Source organism: Streptopelia decaocto, assembly GCF_964273445.1.
Source record: "Streptopelia decaocto genome assembly, chromosome: Z".
Lineage (NCBI taxonomy): Eukaryota > Metazoa > Chordata > Aves > Columbiformes > Columbidae > Streptopelia > Streptopelia decaocto.
In genome coordinates this window covers 58,004,803-58,021,006 of record NC_138657.1, presented here as the reverse complement: position 1 = coordinate 58,021,006, position 16,204 = coordinate 58,004,803, and the positions used below count along the sequence as shown (strand labels likewise).

The window sequence follows — 16,204 nt, the reverse complement described above, 5'->3', positions numbered from 1 at the left end:
GCAAAGATACAGTACATTCTGAGAAGCCACTTCAAACACAAATTTTCATTTCCCAGACATTGGTGCATCATTTATTGAAAAGTTCACTAAAGGCAAGACTGTGTGGTACATTTAAACTGAAAATAAAAATTAAAAAAAAAAAAAAAGGTACAGAGGTGTAAAAAAGTGCAAAAGAACTATATATAGGTCTGAAACAAGTTGATGGATTATACATGCAGATTTTGTATTCCTACATCATGACTGAAAACAAATATACGTGACTGAATATTTATACACCTCATATATCTACATGGATGTACAAGATTCTAGTGCAAGAACAAGTAACTGAGATAGCATAAATATATCATGTTAAATTATTATTCCCTTTTACAACTATTTACAGCTGATCTTTGGTTCCAAAGCCTATGTTTCTTGAAATATTAAAAATAAGGACTGCGATTTCAACCCTTTAAAATAAGTGGAAGTACCATTTTAAGAATCAGTAAATTGTTTTACTGTAATCCATGAATATAACATATTAAATCATTAATAACTTGTGTTTGTTGTGAAAGTAACGCAATAAACTGAGGAACTGGTGTTCAAAACAATTCAAAATAACCACTTTCTTCATTTTTACTTATACTTTGATGAAAAAGGATTAAAAATATATTTCAGACACTTTTTAGAAGAGCAAAGGAAAAATATCGAATTCACAACCGAGCAACATGTTAAGTAATTAGGGTCACGTCATGCGCATCTCCCTTTTGCAAAACAGCTCAATACCTACAGCTCTCACCAACACCTCAGAAAATCCATTTGACTTTCCTCACCTATCTGTGGGTAGCTGAGCCCAGGATCTCCCCCTTCTCTGGAAAACTCATCACCCCCAAGCCATATCGTGTCTCCTGAAGTGAGGTACACTGCTGCCTTGTTCTCTTTCCCTAAACAAATATAAACCAGAACAGGAACCAAAACCTTCTTCCCAGGGAAGGTGACGACTACACCACAGGAATTCTCACTTTTTTGCTCTGTCGAAGCAGATCAGCGCTGAGAGGCAATATTGTTATTGAATGCATCTATGCCAGAAGTGTTATGCAAAGTAAATGTACAGGCTTAAATTCTGCCCATCAGAGGATGGAAATTACTCTGCACTTCCAGCATCGGGGACGAATGGTTTGGATTCCTGAGCAGATACAGGAGATATTCAGGTACACGCCCAAAAATACATGCTGAAAATAGCATTAGTATGATTATTTGTTATGTTGTTAACGTAATTAACTGAATTCATTGCTTTTATTTATCTTTCTAAAACAGCAATTAATTGAAAACACAATGTGCCCAATACAGAATATTTTAAGCAATGAAAGCAATAATCTTCTACAAGCCTCTTATACCTTTCCCTACAAGTATTTATGATGATTGTCTTTTTACAGGGTGACACCCCTCAGGAGTTCTGCACTAGAGAGCAGATAGGAAGGAGGATGCTCAGCTAGGAAGTTTCATATGCAGTTTTACCATTATCTTTGAAAACAAAATTTCATACCTCATACACTACACCACTTTTCCCTACCAGAAATAAAATGCAGCTCTCGCATGTTTCTCATGTCTATACCATCTACACTCAGAGTCCCCATTATCTTCATCATTCAGCTTGTATCCAGATCTCTTTGCTAGCCATTTACCTTCTACACTATTTAAGCAGATGCAATGTAATTTTAACATTTCTTTAAAATTTCCCGGTTTACATACTGCATGCTCCAGTCTTACCACTCTTTTTAGAGAATAGGATTCTGCCTGCATTGCCAAAACACATCAGCTAATTATGCAGCTAGACAGAGCAGTGCTCAGACAGACCTAATACTCACTTTTTTAAAAGAAAATGGAAAAGTCAGAAAAGCAAACAAAACAAATATCAAAGAGAATACACGATGTTCGAAGATGTTCTGGTTATTGGCCTAAGTAACTGAAGCCTTTTTAGTTTTACCTATGTTCCTCTCATTGTCTTTTCATGCTATTTACCCTATAATGCTCCAGAAAGCTCCACGCAAGCAAGTCAGAGCAAAATCTCATGTACTGCCACTGTGAGCAGCTCAGTGAAGGGTGGAGGTTTGGAATACAAGTTTCTGGGGATGCAAAATCCACATCTGACATTTATGAACATTGGTCAGTGCAATTAAATGTGATTGCTGAATGGCCCTTTTGCAGTTTAATTCAATATAACTGAACAAGGAAGCCAATTAAATGGCTTTGGTTATTCTTTCAAAAGCAAACAATCAAATGTCTTAAAAAAAAAAACCTACAAAATAACTTACGTATACTTTTTTTTTTTTTTTTTTTTTTTAATCTGCAAAACAGGAGATAACCTGCAATATCAAACACTCCAAGGGATTGCCTTTACATGCAATGGGCCTTTTCTTTGCCAGCAGCAGTACTGCAGGTCATATCCACTGTATGGTTGTAATTAAAAAAACAAGGTTCCGTTATATTTTGTCATAGGTATACACAACACAGAAACAGATGGCCAAGAGCAATTTCTAAAAACAACAGGTATTACATTTAGAAACTATGTGTTGGAAGTATTTATTGAACTATGGCAGCTTACAAACTTGAAATACATTTGTTAATTATTGTTTTAATTTAGTCATATGAAATGGTTGTTAAATCAGTTGAAGATATTTGATAACAATATAGAGATTGATTTAAACTTCTACTTGATCTTCATTGAGACAGAACCATCTAAAGTAAACCTATTATACAAAATACGTATATGAAAGCTTTTTTCCTCCAAAGTTGCTTTCTAAAAAAAAAAAAAAAAAAAAGAAAAGGGGAGAGAGAGCGAGCGAGGAAGTCACTTTAGGCTTCAGGAAAAACATGTCAGTTTTCAGCCTGAAAATAAAAGATTGGTAAAAATGTTAAGATCTGAAAACATACTCAAACTTTACCACAGGCTTTGTTTTATGCTTCACCTATGAATATTTATCAGAAAAAATATAAAAGGGAATTATTTAATAATCTACTTCTCCACTTCATATTTTGGTGGAGTGTTTTGTTTTTCACAGTTGACTTTGAAGTCTCTTGGTCCAAAAATTCTCTTTCTCTGATCCTTGGGCGCTTAAACAGAGTCCGTATGCCTGAACAATGGCACAGCCCGCACGCTGCTCTCAGCATCAGCCATGCAGCACAGGTTAAGGGTGACAGGGAAATGTGTTTGCCTGCAAGTAAAGTTGCCTATAATCGTAGCCACTGATAACTGACTCTAAAATAAGCACTCAAAAGAAACTTTGGTCAGGGGTCTATGACCTGAACTATAAACAACAGCAGAAGTACCAAGGAAGATATTTACTCCCATACAGACAGATGACTGTTGCTTTGATACAGCACAATAACAAGAGCTTCTCTTTACCGTGGTGAATGAAACACCAGATGTCCATCTTTATCTTCCATCCATATTCACTCAAAATGAAGTTGTCTACATATAATAAATAGGTTTCTGGCCTTCTGCAAATTAAAACATTTTACTGTGGAGATCTTGGAGAGGTTTTAGCCAGAAGCCAATATTCCTCAGAAAGACAAAATTTAATTTAGCCAAATGTTTGTTTCATTTCTGGAGGACAGTAAGATATGAACTATTCAAAACTGTTTAAGCTAAAGATGTGCAACAATTAGAACAGCCAAACAGATGTTAATAATTCAATGGTGTAGGACAGCAAGAAATTCAGGGCGACAAATGATTAATAGAACTTTCCATCATAATCTTAAAAAAGACATTGATCTGTACTCTGCAAATCAAAATATATAATATGACAGAAATGGAACATGAAGCATATTCAAAATATTCTGATATACTAGTTCTGCAAATTCAGAGCACCCATGAATGACATTTTTTTAAAAATCAGTTTTACCATTTACAGCTCCTTATGGCTAGAATTCTGAAAGATGTTCAGGCACAGAGTCCAGATGCTTACAAGTATCTAGGTCCCTATCTCATTCTGAAACCCAAAGATAGATAGGCTCCTGACATCCATCTCAAATCTTCATCTAACATCCTAGGGATTTGCACACTCTGCGCAGAGCACTGGGTAAAACTGTCATTTTCAAAGCCACTCCAGAAACGGAAAAATTTGTACTGGAAACATGAAACCAAGTTAAATATCATATTCCCTTTGCTCATATTGCCAGTGGCATAAAATCAGTATGTACATTCAATGCTAAGATGACCTGCTGACACTTCAAGGAATCACAAGTCAGTGGCCTCAGCAGGAACATCTGTTACCATTTCATGCAGATTCATACTACCTGCGTTCCTGGGATACAAAGCTAGCTCTTCTTCTCTGGAACAGGTCTGAACTCAGTCACGCTGTGAGGAACAAGTGTGGGAGTGGAAGTTCACTGCAGCTCTCCCATCCCTTCCACAGAAAAATAAATTGGGTCTAGCCTGTGGGAGAATGCAAGAGTTGACTCCGGCTTAGAAATGGTAGAAACAACCATGGTCACATCGAGCAATGTTCATACAGTCCTGGGTAACATGGCTGGTGGTGGTGGAAATTGCTGAGTAACACTGACAGGTTGTATAAAGCTGAAGGAGTCTTCCTCAGACCCATCTTAACAAGGATCATCCCTTGACAAAAGAAAATTAGCCTGCGTGTGAACGACAGAGTACAGATAGAGGCAGACCACAGGAAAATATACCTTCAGGAAATGAGAAGAGAGGACAGCTCAAAGGGAAGCAAGACATTTAAAACTCACACCAAATTTCTTTAAATAGCAAACTAAAACATTTAATCAGATTCAGCCTTTATTTATTTTGTATTTAGTTCACGCCTAGCTAAGTAATATGCATATGAAATAATAAAATAGTAGGTTCTGGATGTAATTCTTTTCAATATCAAAAACCTTGAAACTGTTTTTTAATTTCTTCTTCCATTTCTGAGAGATAAGGCATCATAATAAATTCATTACTTCAATAAATACAAAATAAGAATATGAATATATCATACTCAAGTTTTCAACACCCAGCAGTATACTACTGCATTTAATATCCTGTTCCATATTTCAAAAAACACCTTTAAGTTAGTAAAAACATGTATTTCAGATATTTACTGACAGAATGCAAGCAATTAAAAGTCAATTTTGGTCATGTGGGTACCTAAATTAGGTTACTTATCTCTCACTTGTCCCACACATGCAACATCTACTGCTTAATAAGTCATCGGATTTCAGATATTTTCCATTTTGACCCTCTTTAAATGTTCTGTTAGATTACCTACCATCTGGCAGTTCTTACTCTTGATACCACACACCCTTTGCATTACAGAAGTGTGCTTCTTGTATCTTTAATGTGATAGATGTATGCAACAGCATTCCCAAGCTGGCAATAAACAGGCTGAGGAAACAATCTTGGTGAAGTATCTTGTTACTAGGTCTATGGTAACCGCATGTTCAATTGCATCAGGTTGCAATTCTCAACAGAAAACTTCCAACCTGCCCAAGTCATGGAAAACAAAAAATGTCCTTACAATTATGTTTTTTTAATTATTACAAAGTATTTATTTACAAACTACAAAATACTACTAGGTTAACTTCTCCCTGCTAGTTTGAACAAACAGCTCAGTATCTCCTAGCTAACAGACACAGTAAGAATGGAAAACCATATAGCAGAGCTAACAAATTGTAAAATTAAAAAATAAACTCTTGATTTCCATTTATATAAAAAAAATTCATTATCTCTTCAGGAAGAGATGCAGGAGGGAAAGAAGCAGAAACAGAATAAGGGAAAAGAGAAGTTGTTTTCAATAAAAAAAATCTGTCAGGGACAACAACACCATGCTCTTGCTAACCTTCAAATGAGAAGTGCAAGTTGGCTACAGCAGAATTTCACTGTCTGAAAATTAGACTGTAAGAAATGCCATAAATGAAAGACAGAAAAAGCCAGTTTTCAGTTTTTAGGGAGTCTCCTAGATAACAGTTTCCATGAACACTGGACACACAGCTCTGAAAAACAGAACTTCTCTGAAGTATACATGGTAAGGTGGGTAATGAGAAAGGCATCCAAGACGCTTGAGGTGAATGCTTGATTTATTTTACTATTTATGTTTTGTTTCAAAGTTTGTGTGTAACAGACTAATCCTTAGTTAGAAAATGAAATCTTTGTGTTACTACTGAGCTTGTCTGGCACTAAAGACAAGGTGAATCAGAGTGATAGACACGCTTGGCTGTCATCTTCACTGAGAAATCAAGTGCAAACAAGCCCATATGCAGCCACCCCAAGGAACTTATAGCCCAGGATGTGTTTGGGGAACCCAGAGGCTTGCAAGTGTGTACTGTCAGGCAGTAATAAGGTGTTTTAGGGGGTTGTATTACAGGTTTCATAGTAATTTCTCTACCAGACAGAAATCAGAAGTCGTCCTGGAATGAACGCATGGACAGAAGCAACTCAAGAGCCCAATGGAAAACCTCTCAGTACTCATGTGAAAACTTGATTGCATCCCCATGGTTTTGCAGCCACACTTTCATTCCATCTCCTGGGAAGGATTATATAGATCTCACTCCATGCATCTTATAAAAGTTCCGTATATTCTCCATAGCTTTGACCTAAAGCAAGTTTGAATACTCATTTATCTTTAGGATCCTATGATATCATGCTAAATTTACTGCAGTCTACAGATTTGCTTAACATCAGATCATATCAGAACCACACTACCTGTTGCTGCAGTCATGCCATAAAGAGAGATGCTTCTTAGAGGATTGGGTAAATTACTGTAAGACACAACAGAACCAGCCAAGGAAACATCAATACCACCATACTTTACTCTGCCGGCAGCAGACAAAAAAAAATGGAGGTAACCTAAGTATGCTATGTATAGAATTGGAAAATTTGATGTCGTGAGAGGACATTTTCTTTCTGTGGGGGTCTTCATGTACCGGAGCTTTAGCACATGTGTAAGCTTCAGTGAATTCAAGGCTGAGAACTGGATGAAAAAGAGTAGTATACCACCTAAAAAAAAAACCCTACTGTCAAAACAATTTTTATGCATATTAGCTATTTAAAAATACATAAAAAAATAATAAAAAATAAAAACACAAAAAAACACCACGTGACCTAGCTTTGACTGGGAGCATAAAGCAAACTGTGTTTATTCAGTTGAAAACAAAGTATCTTAATAATAATTTTTAATAAATGCTATATTTTTAGAGATAGTTTATTAATGTCAGCAGCATGTTAAATTCCAACAGCGTATCAAATTATTTGTTAAATAATGTGCTTCATATCCACATAAACAACGTAGATGTTAATAAAATAATAACAAAATCCTGTTCTTAGCTATATGACACAACTCCAGCTGTGGGAACTTCACTGGCATAAATAAAAAAGGGTTTGGCCTTTGTCTGGGGGTCTTTAAAACATATAATGGAAACAGACTGCATTTATTTTGTAATTAAACGAATGTTTTCTGAACACTAGTCTACTCCAGACTTATTCCAGTTGCACTGCAAACAAAGGCAATAAGATTACTGCAAAATATCACGCAGCTTGCCTGAATCTGACTATCATCAGATTAAAAAATATTAACAGAGATTTTATGGAAGCTAGATGACAGTGTCCTTGAGGTAGTACTGACATTGACTGCAGCTGATACAGTTTTTGGTCATTAACGTACCTTACTATGTGTCTGGAACGAGCTCTCCAATAATTAGAGCTGAATACACTATGATTTTTAAAATTAAATCATGCCTCTGGGAAAGAATCAGGGAAGAGACAGCTAAAGGACTTTCAAGCAATTAATGAGAATTGTACTGGCAGGTTAAAAATTAAACATTGCAAAGTAGGTTAAAAGTTTCTTCTCCCACAAAAATTATATGTTGACACAGAAGACAGCTCTCAGGCATACTGTTCACTGAAAGCAGAGATGAGAAATGGATACCTCTTATTTACAACTAAATGAAGTACATTTCTCTACTAATTTTCATATTCTACCCGGTCTCTAAAAATAGTATTTTGCCTTCTAGTACCTTCCAACTGAGCCTCTCAGAAGCTGACAAAGTTTAATTAAATATTACAATGTCACTGATCTTAGGCATAGGCAGAAATGCAGAGGTAAAGATTCACATTTTTTTAAGTGACCTCTGATTTCGTACGTCTCTATTTCTACTATTCCAGGCTGAACAATCAGAAACTGAGCCACTCAGATTTTAACATGATTATGTAACAGTAAAAAAACCCAAGCAACTTATCGAATGCTATGCATTTTTTATGTATCTTTGTAGCCACCAAAACCCTCAAACCAAATCCTAAATCCACATTTTTATTTACTATTCCATGCTTTTACATAGTATTCCAATTCACAGTTCTCTCTGTATACTCAAGTACAAGAAACCTAACATAAAGAAAAAAAAAACTATTACTAACTTGGTTGTAAGCATAAATTATTTAGATGAGCTAACAAATAAAGGCCGGTACACAATCAAAAATGTGTAGTCTTGCTAGAATAACCAATGGGAATAACAAAATCAGTACTTTTTCCCCATGGGCCCAAGCATGGTGCTGATCTTGTGATCTTACTTTTGGTAGGTGTATATATATAGATAATATTAATCAAGTGCTTTTTTAATCACTGCAGCCAAACTAAAAAAAAAAAAAAACAAAACAAAACTGAAAAGGGAGTCTCATGATATTGATGAGCATTCCAGGTCAAAGTTTAAAGACTCACATGTAAGTAGTCCCCCAAAACATCATCTTATAGATTACTTACAGAAATTGTGTAACATTTTGGTTTGATTTTGTTCTGATTTGTTTTTTTTAAAAAACACACCTCAAAATAATGATAAAAGTATTTGCGTTTATTTAGATTGTGAAAATGTATATTCTAAAATTAAGCATCTTGCAGAAAAAAAAAAAAATATATATATATATACACACTTGTGTACTTTTTCATAGGTGCTTTCCATAATCTTCAAAACATCTGAAGTTAAATTAAAAGTACCTCATAAAACTGAGGAATTATTTGAGTTACTAAGCTTGTTCTCTGCTGTTAACATTTTTCTGTTTTCAAGCTTATAACGTTTCAAAAACATGAAAGAAAATGCAATGAATGGACTGTCATTCCAGGACTAGAATGGACACATGAAAATTGGGAAATGTTCAAAATATACGTGAGCTCAAACTATGCATTAGTATTCTACATTATCAAGAGACAGAAGGATGTCTTATCAATAAAATTAATTGCTTGTCTTGAACAAACAAAGGCATAATCTTATGCACATCCCTTAGAGGTCAAGAAGGTGAGTGCTCAGGTGGACTCAGCTGGCTTGCTTTTGTGGTTCTTGGAGAAAACCTCAAAGGGGACAAGAGCACATGGCCCTCACGTGCACCTCTACATATCCATTTTCATTTATACATGCTTACAAGTGGCACAAAAAGAAATGCCAGTAGCTAGCTTTAATCAACTAGATTTCATATCAAATGAATCAGTGACAGCCGATGATGAGACATTACTCAATAGTAAAAATAATAGGAACTTAAGATGAAAAACAACCTAATGCATTTCTGGCCCTTATTCCACATCAAAGCATTTCCAATAGAATATTTTATTGCTTATTTTTGGTTCTGCTTCCTAAATGTCTCCTTTACATATTTGTTGCCGCAATTTCACCCTATTAGTTGTATGCAATTTTTTTCCTCTTTGTAACATCCATTTATGCATTTGAGGACTGTTAACATATTTCTTTTCAGCCTGCCTTTATGGGAGACACATTTTACCTGGGGAACTATTATAAAGCTTAATATATAACTTACTGTCGAAAGTATTTTCAGACATTATAAATCCATTATTTAGGTTAATGCTACCATTTTGTCAATTTATGCTTTGGGGCATTCACAGAAGTAAAGTGCAAAAAATTGTTGGAATGCAGCAACTAAAAAGCCGAATGCTACTACTTTTTCATACTTAATGGTTCTCTATGCTTAGTCACGTACAAAGAGTGAATGTTGAAGTAACAGGAATAGTGTAACTGTACAAGGTTTTTCTTTAATAGAAATAAAAAATACATTTGCCACAACAGTATTTGAAAATGATATATGAAAGACAGCTCTAGCTAAAATTGTACTTCAGTCATAAAAATATAAATAATTTTTTTAAATCCTTTGTGCAAAGAATGTATGCAGTATAATTATAAATCCAAGATTATCAGTTTATTAGCAAATAACTCAAAAGTCTTTACACTGTAAAAGAACCTCATGACAAATCCTGAGCAACAAGACTGAGATGACTACCTAGACAATTGAAAACCAGACATTTCATACTCCTACACTGCCGGTGATATAATGTATCCATGAAAACCCACGCTAATTTGTATCTGATCTACTTAATACAAACCAACATTACTTATAGACTTAATTTTGCATACATATATCTATATCAATTACACTTAAGTGTGATACAACACATTTTGTCTTCATCACATATAGCATTACCTTCCAACTCTACTGCTCAATATAAACCTAAGCATGTAACAGCTCACAAAAGATAAATCTCATTAGCCTTAATGGAGACATTACAGACATGTGACAAAAGAGAGACAAAGTGCTTACCCTAAGCTTCTTAAAATATAAAGGATAGGTATGACATGTGGAGACCGGTCCCAAAGAACAGGTTTTAAACCAATATATGCACAAATTTTAGAAACATGTATGTGAGCTGCACATATGCACAGTCTACCACGTTAGGGTGCCTTTCACCGGCAGTCAAAGACAGGCCCAAAAGACAGGCACATATTAAAAATAAAATTGATTCATAAGGCAAATATAAGTCCAAAATTGAGAGAAGTATAATAAAAAACATGAGGTACACCAATACGTTGCAATTATGACTTACAGTTTGGCACATAATTGAAAAATTAAGCTGCACATGTGCATGACAACATGGATGGGTTACATAAAACTGCAAAAAATAACAGAATGGTTTTTAATAGCAATAGACAAAAAAAACTGTTCCATAAGTACCTAGATATACACATGCAAATATTGTGTCTTTCACCCTGATTAAAACCCACTGAAACTTGGCATTAAATTTACTTACAAGGTAGCATCAATAGAGCCTTCTATGATTTATAAAGATTTATATGATAAACCTCATACATTTACATGATAACCCTCAAATGTGTATAGAAATACGGTTTGAAGTTGGAGTGCCGCACTTGTTAAAAAAATCTGGCATACGTTTACTATTCAGTATGCTCTGAAATTTTCTGTTTTAGAATTAACTCTGCTTTTACTTTTCTGCTATCATTAAAATATGACTTCGCGCTCCTTGAATAGATGAGAAGCTACCCAGAGAGATTCTCTCGACATAAAATGTAAAGAGCTTTTTGCTATTGTTGAAAAGCAGTTCATATTTTGTGTTCATCTACACAGGAAAAAGACCTTCAGCGCTGCCCGCACCGCACCTCCTTATCCGCTGCTGCGCCAGTCCACTCCACATCACAGTCTTACTTCACTTCATCTTGAAAGTCAGTTAAAATTTTTTGTCACCACTTCCAGTCAAAGGCTGTTCCCAAACATCAAACTAAAAACTGTAACCATCAGAGTGTGAAGGCTACGTTTACTCATACACGTATTATTTCCTCTCAGTCATTCTCATAGATGGCTATTTCTGGTCAAAAGATGCCTCTCCCATGTGAGTCTGGAGGTACTAACAGTTTTCTTTGTAGATTGCTGACTACAGATGCCCTGGCTGATGCGGTAATAAAACGAAGATTTCCAGAGTTTCTCTGTGTACCCATAGACAGGGAGAGAAGCGGACACTCCAGGGCCAGATCAACAGCCCAGGCACAGGCAAGGAAGCCCTCTGAGCATTAAAGAAACTCCTAACATGCTGAAGGACACTGAATAATTAATCATCTGAAAAATCAGAAGGCTGTACAATATAAAAGTCCCTCAAAGCCCACAAACAGTGCAACTGTGCTATGAAATGAATGGAATGTGTATGGCGGCAGCAGCAGAACCACGTGCAGTTGCTCCCATCTCCCATCGGCCTTGTGCTGCTCTCATCCGTCCCATGGCTGTGAGGCCACAGGGCTGGACCAGGGATGCTCTCCCGTGGGCTTGTTCTTCTGCACCTGAGCAGGGGTGGCCGGAGGCACTCCATATCTCATAGAAAGCACGCAGGACTTCAATAAACCCCAACCAAAGCACTGACAATTAATTCACTTTTGTGAGTAATGCAATTACACGGAATTGTTGTCCAAGCTTAGAGACACAGTAATCACAGCTGCGAAGAGATAAACAGAGGTCTTGCGCTGGGTTTGATGAGCATTAGGTGCTCAGTTTACATAACAGCTTCCAAATTAGACATTAACCTCAGAAGACTGGAAAAAGACAACCAGGAACAAAATGGTCCCCTTGTGGAAAAATTATGTAATACTTATTGAATTTAATTCTCCAAGGGTATATCTGCCTGATGAAGAGCAAATCCTTCCCAGAGAGACAAGGAGGATGGAGAGCCATAAAACTAGAGACCAAGCCACACAAAGACACAAGTAACCGATTCACAGAGCACTGAATCTACAAACACAGCTTCCACACTCTCTTCATACCAAAAAAGGGGGGCGAGAGGGCACAGGGACACTGCCCAACCCTCCAGACAACACAGCAAAGTATTGCTGTGTAGAAAAATGTACGAAGTTTTATAACAGTCCTGAGAAAGAGGTCAAGAAATGTAACCAACTGCATTCAAAGTATCCCAACAAACACATATAAGCATCCAAAACTAGAAAAACAAAAATAAATGAAAGTCCATAGGAGTCTGTTCCAGAATTTTCCTCTGCCTTATGTGGTTAACCCAATATTGTCCTAATTATTGCCTATATTTAAAATTTGCTGTGATGTCCGTTTTCGTATGTGCTACAAACACCCTAATGATAGCTACATTTACAAACTTATTCTGAATCCTCCCACTTGGATACCATAAAATATTCACCTTTTTACCTTTTCCTTGTTGTTTTCTTAGAAAATTTAGTTCTTTCCCTTGGTGGTATCAACATTAACACTGTGCAATTAGGATACCTCTGTCTCTTTGCATGTTTTAAGGCTTGTCTCCATACATGCATTACATTGTTACAAAATCACACACAAAAATAAACCAGATCAAATCCATCCTTACAAATGCATTTGCTCTGGTACAGAGGCACTGTTGGGAGGCACTTACTATCATTTTCACGATTCACATATAGGAAGCGCATATACAATATCGTACAACTTCTTCAACCATTTCTATAAACACTGCCACCCAAAAAGAGTACTACTATTATACAGCTGCAATTATTTCAGGAGAAATATCTCACATTTCTCACTGAAACAGTCTTACTGGCTAAAAAAAAATGGGTCTGGATCAGGTCACATCATCCCAAGACTAATGAAAGACTACGAACTTTATTTAAAAAACAAACACCTTATTCTGATAAATAAAGACATAACAAAACCCTCAGAAAATAGAGTTAATTTAAGAATATGCAGACAACAGGACTGAAAAGGATGCAGTGTTATTTATTCCTACTGAAAAAAAAAAAATTAAACATATGCTCTAATGCCTAAACCTTCCCACAGGAAGAATTACGACAGAATTAGAAGATATTTCTGTAACGAAACAGAACTAACATGCCTATCACCTATTTCAACTATCGGTTTAAAAAGTTACATGCTGCACACAACATAGTGCATAACCTCCTACTGCCCAAAACATCGTTGGGCTGTGCACCTCGTTCAGAAACCAATCCTACAACAAAACAAGGGAATTTACTTGCAAGAATAATCTCATTCATTATAGTGCAATTTTAACGTGAATAAAGTTGTTCATGCACACACATGGGTGAGGCCATCAGACCCTCCTAATTCGCTGCGCTTGCTACCACAACACCAGATGTGACCTGCTACATCCCTCTCAGGCTGGCAGAAAGGGAGCGGGTGGACTCCTGGCTCTCTCTCCACTTAATGCACCTGCCAGTGCAGCTGAGCTGGCATGCGAGGGGAAAAAGGTACTCCAGGAAAAGAATGAGTGCAGCTCATTGCCTCCAGGGAGCCAGGAAAAAAGCAGGGGTTTGAAGCATGATCTCGAGTCATAACTGAGTGCTGCCCTGCTCCTCTGCTCTTGTAGCTGTACTGCTCTGGGGCTCGACTGCGATGTGCGAGCACAGCTCACTGCATAACACCTCTACTCTAAACGGTCCCACTGAAACTTGGACTTCGGAAGTATTTTTTGGAAGTATTTTCTCCAGTTACCACTGGAAGCGTGTCCTATTTAACCTACTTTTTCTTAGAAGATCCATGTAACTGGTGAACGCTCTGGATTTTCCTTCTTAAACATGGTCTCCACAGCAATTCACTTATTGTATACATACAGACTGTTGATTAAATGTACTTAATGACACCCATAGTTCTTAAGCAAATATTGTGGAGTGTAAAATTTACAAAGCCACGTGGCCAGTTAGCATAGAGAACATAATGAAATAATCCTTCACTTTAAATGTAATTTTAGAGGGAAGTATCTCTTCCCAGAAATTAATTTGCACTGCTTTTCATTTGAATATTGCAATTTGGCATATGTTCAACTTACTGCAAAGGAAAAACTAATTTAACATCACATTTACCCATCTACCTATGAAAATGTAGTTTGATACACAGCGTCAGCTTGGATAAAGTTATTTTGCTGCGACTCTGACCCAGACGCGCTTCCTTAACGCAACCCCCTGAACAAGTGTTCGCGGCGGGCGCTCGGGAAGGGGCCGGCGTGCGGCCAGCGCGGACCGCGGGACTTCATCGCTTTAGTTGCCGCTGCCCGCGCCCCGGCGAGCTCTCCCAGCCCGGGGCAGAGCCGTGCCCCGCTCCGGTGGCGACCCCTGCCCTCCCCCCGCCCGAGGGACCGGCACACCTCGCGGCGTGGCCAGACCGGGACGGAGCCGCAGGCCCGGCGGCGGCAGCGCGCTGCCGGCAGGGGGAACGGGCTGCGGGCAGCCAGTGCCCGACCGCCGCCGGGCTCGCGGGTCCGTCCCGGGAGCAGCACGCTGGAGAGCGCCGGGCCGGGCCGAGCTCGGCGGGGGAAGCCCCTCACCTCCGCGGGGCTCCCCCCGCTCCCTTCCAAGCCGGAGCGCGTCGAAGTTAGCGCCGGGCGGGGTGCGAGCCGGCGGGAGCGCCGCTCCGCTCCCCGCGCCGGGGCCACCCCCCGTGGGCCGCCGGGAGACCCGCGCTCACCTGAAGTCGCTGTAGGGATGGATGATCCAGAACCCCGCAGTTTTAACCCTTTCCTGCTCCTTCTCCACCGCCTTCTGGCTGCCGAACATGCGGAGGGAGAATTTGTTGACCCCCGGCTGCAGCATGGAGGTGAACTGCCGCTGCATGAAGCCGTACTGCCGCCGGGGCCCCTCGGCATCCTCGAAGCCCACCACTGGCTCCTCGCCCCCGCCGCCGTCCACTTTGAAGCACACCGAGTTGCCATGCTCCTTCACGCCGCCGCTGCCCCCGCCGCCGGGGCTGCTCTGGGCTTTCTCCGCCGGGGCCGCCGGCTTGGATGGGAAAGCGTTAGCGCTGCCATCGTCCCGGCTGCCGGCAGAAGAGCTCCGCTTCCCAGCCTCCATGATGCGGGGCGGGCGCGCCCCAGCTGCGGGAGAGCGCGGGGAAGCCTCGCCGCCGCCGGTGCCCTTCAACGGCGCGGCTGGGCTCGGCCGCCCTGGGCTGGGCTGGGCTCAGCTCCGCGCCGCCGCGCTGCCCGGCATGGCCAGCGCCACCGACTCTGAGCCGCGCTCGGCGCAGGGCTGGCACCGCTTCCCCTCGCCCGCCCCCTGCCGGCGGCCGCGCGGCGCCGCCCGCTTGACATTGAGCGCCCCGGAGTCCTTGAGGGGCTGAGGCGCCCTGGCCGGGGGTAGAGGAGCCAGCGGGGGAGGGGGGAGGCGGGCTCTGCCGGCGGGGCGGTGGCGAGCGTGAGCCCAGCGGCTGCTCGACGCTCGGGCGTGGGTAGGGTGGCCCGCGGGGCGGGGTGGAGCGGGGTGGGGGCCCGGGCCGACCCGGCCGCTCTCCCGCCATATGGCGGAGGCTGGTGTGGCGCGGGGCGGCCTGTGACGGGCGGAGGGACGGGGAGAAGAGAGGGGGCCGGCTGCCGTCCCTTCCGACAGAAAGGCAGGGACAGGAGCGGTGTGTGTTTCACCTTGGGCGGGGCGCGGGGTGGATGTGTCTGCACAC

At 40.0% G+C, this 16,204-nt stretch overlaps 1 protein-coding gene across 1 annotated transcript in view; it reads right to left on the bottom strand.

Moving 5' to 3' along the window:
• HCN1 (hyperpolarization activated cyclic nucleotide gated potassium channel 1) overlaps positions 1 to 15,603 on the bottom strand; it is a gene marked incomplete at both ends in the record, with an annotated part of 194,651 nt that extends 179,048 nt beyond the window's left edge. Inside the window, one exon of the mRNA XM_082074987.1 lies at positions 15,221 to 15,603. Within this exon, the coding sequence (XP_081931113.1) occupies positions 15,221 to 15,603 (383 nt within the window). The remainder of the gene's footprint in view (positions 1 to 15,220) is intronic.
• Positions 15,604 to 16,204: the final 601 nt, after the last annotated feature.